A 2,273-nucleotide genomic window follows, 5' to 3' on the forward strand; every position below is an offset into this window, starting at 1 on the left:
TTTCCTTATTAAGTTTATTATATTTGAGTTATGTTCCTAACTGTGGCGCACTCTTGGCGATGAAAAAACGAGATTTTTCGTAATTGGTCCGCAATGTGTTATACACATGATGTAGATTTTTCCTATTTACGGTAAACTATTTGTTATAAGCGAGGCTTACATTACATAAATTACGGCGCTTTCGCCCTAGCGTATGAAACAGAAAATTTCAAAATGCATTTTGATCACTAATCATCCAACGGAACGATCCCGATAAATAAAATATCATTTATATGATCCAATTTATCCGTATATTTACTTTTGTAAATATTTACGAAGTTTATTTCCTATGAACTTTAGAATTATCTTTTTTGTAGTTCAGGAGCTCACATTAATATTGAATATTCTACACTTTTTAAGGAAAGGTATTTTCAGACCACAAATCAACTTTCAATCGGTAAAATCGATCCTGAAAAATTCCATTCACAAAAAAATGAACAATGCGTACAACACTGCCCTTTGTTGCCGCCTTTCTCGAACCTTTCCCTCACCTTGCCGTTTGCCGTCAGTCCATTCAGAAGGGCGAACGCGTGGTGGGTAAAAAGGATCTGTTTTACCGAGCGAGTCCTTGCTTTGACCCAGCCTTCCCTTCGAAAGTGGGAAAAAGGATACACGAAGGGATGAATGAAATACTAAAAATAAGAAAAAAAGGTGGAGGGGACGAGATCTTTTCGGATCCTTCGGGTCACCTATAAAAGCGTTCCCTCATCCTCCAGGAAGCATAGTTCTCGTTTGGTTCTCAAGCAAACAACTTCGAGCTGGTTTTGGTGCCTTTTTTGGTTATCCGTTTTCATTTGTGTACGTTCTGCAAGAACGAAAGGAAAACCGTGATCTTGTATCAATTGTTGAGAGTGATAAGTGTTTCAAAAGACTATCGAAAAATGTCTCGATCATTCCTAGTGGATTCGTTAATCAGTGATAAGCCGACTCCGGCTAAGAATACCATGTACAACTACAGCCAGTTTACTCAACTTCCGGTGACACCACCGGCCACTTTACCGTATTCGGCCTGTTACGTTGGAAGTTACCTGTTCTCACTTGGATTACAACAGCAGCAGCAACAGCAACAACTAGCTGCCGCCCAGCAACTTCAGTTTTCACCGCATCACGTTCCGATTCCTCAGCCTCAGAGCCTTGGACTTGATCTTTCCCCGAAGATGCTGTACCAGCCGACGGATGTGCAACCGCTGAAATTCTCCCCCAAAGAGGATTACTACCGGAAGTTGTACCGTTGCGAAAAAACTCCAGAACGTTACGCCCCCTACAGTTCACCATCGGCCACGCTCCCAAAAACCTCAACCGCACCCGCCAGTAAGTCTTCAACACCATCGCCCACGCCCCTCGATGGACAAAGCTACTTGATCGACGATGAGCTATCGAGCAAGCGTATCCGCACGGCCTTCACCAGCACCCAACTGCTAGAACTGGAGCGTGAATTCGCCTCCAACATGTACCTCACCCGATTGCGACGGATCGAGATCGCCAACCGGCTGCGTTTGTCCGAGAAACAGGTCAAGATCTGGTTCCAGAACCGTCGCGTCAAGCGCAAGAAGGGAGACGCCCCGATCTGCGCCGGAAGTCCGGCAGCATCCCCTAGTAGTTCTGCCAACACTTCTTCACCATGTCGATCACAACATCAACAACAACCGCAATCGTGCTGCACCGGTGGCCACAGTTCCGATGGTGAAGAGTCGCATGCCATGCGTCGGGAGCAACCGGAACTGAAGCCGAAGATCGAAGGAATCTCGCTGTTACAACAACATCCGTGGGATTTTAGCAAAAGTTTTCACTAAATAGACTGTTGTTGATTGCGAGTGTTTGACGAGTAGGGTCATGTTAAGGTGCTTAATAGATTTAAGTGAAAATGTATATTTTAGTTTAAGATGTTACGAAAGTTAAAATATTGATATATATAGTTTTATGAAACATAAAATATAAAATCCAATTTACTGCAAAACTTGAAAATTTCTTACTTATATTGAAAGAAATATTATTCCATACATTTAACTCCACATGAATTTCTTCACAAAGTTTTAAAACAATAAACAAAATGAAAAATAGGATGGTATTTGAATACAAGGTATGTTTCTATGATTAGTTTGAGACTCTCCCTTGTTCCAGCGGGGTGATATTAAGAGGAGAGGGAGCTTACATACAACTTTTGACATAGCTCGAGAACTAATCAAGCAAATGGAAACAAATACAATATTTATATAACTTTGAAATAATCGAGT

The 2,273-nt window shown here is 41.9% G+C and overlaps 1 protein-coding gene across 1 annotated transcript; it reads left to right on the forward strand.

The window, feature by feature from the left end:
* The first annotated feature begins 785 nt into the window (after positions 1 to 785).
* LOC129760132 (homeobox protein Hox-B5-like) lies at positions 786 to 1,832 on the forward strand. The gene has a single exon (XM_055757716.1). The coding sequence runs from the start codon at positions 921 to 923 to the stop codon at positions 1,830 to 1,832; it is 912 nt and encodes a 303-aa protein (XP_055613691.1). The 5' UTR covers positions 786 to 920.
* The last annotated feature ends 441 nt before the right edge of the window (positions 1,833 to 2,273 follow it).

The sequence above is a fragment of the Uranotaenia lowii genome, unplaced genomic scaffold (genome assembly GCF_029784155.1).
Source record: "Uranotaenia lowii strain MFRU-FL unplaced genomic scaffold, ASM2978415v1 HiC_scaffold_464, whole genome shotgun sequence".
In the NCBI taxonomy this organism is placed as follows: Eukaryota; Metazoa; Arthropoda; class Insecta; order Diptera; family Culicidae; genus Uranotaenia; species Uranotaenia lowii.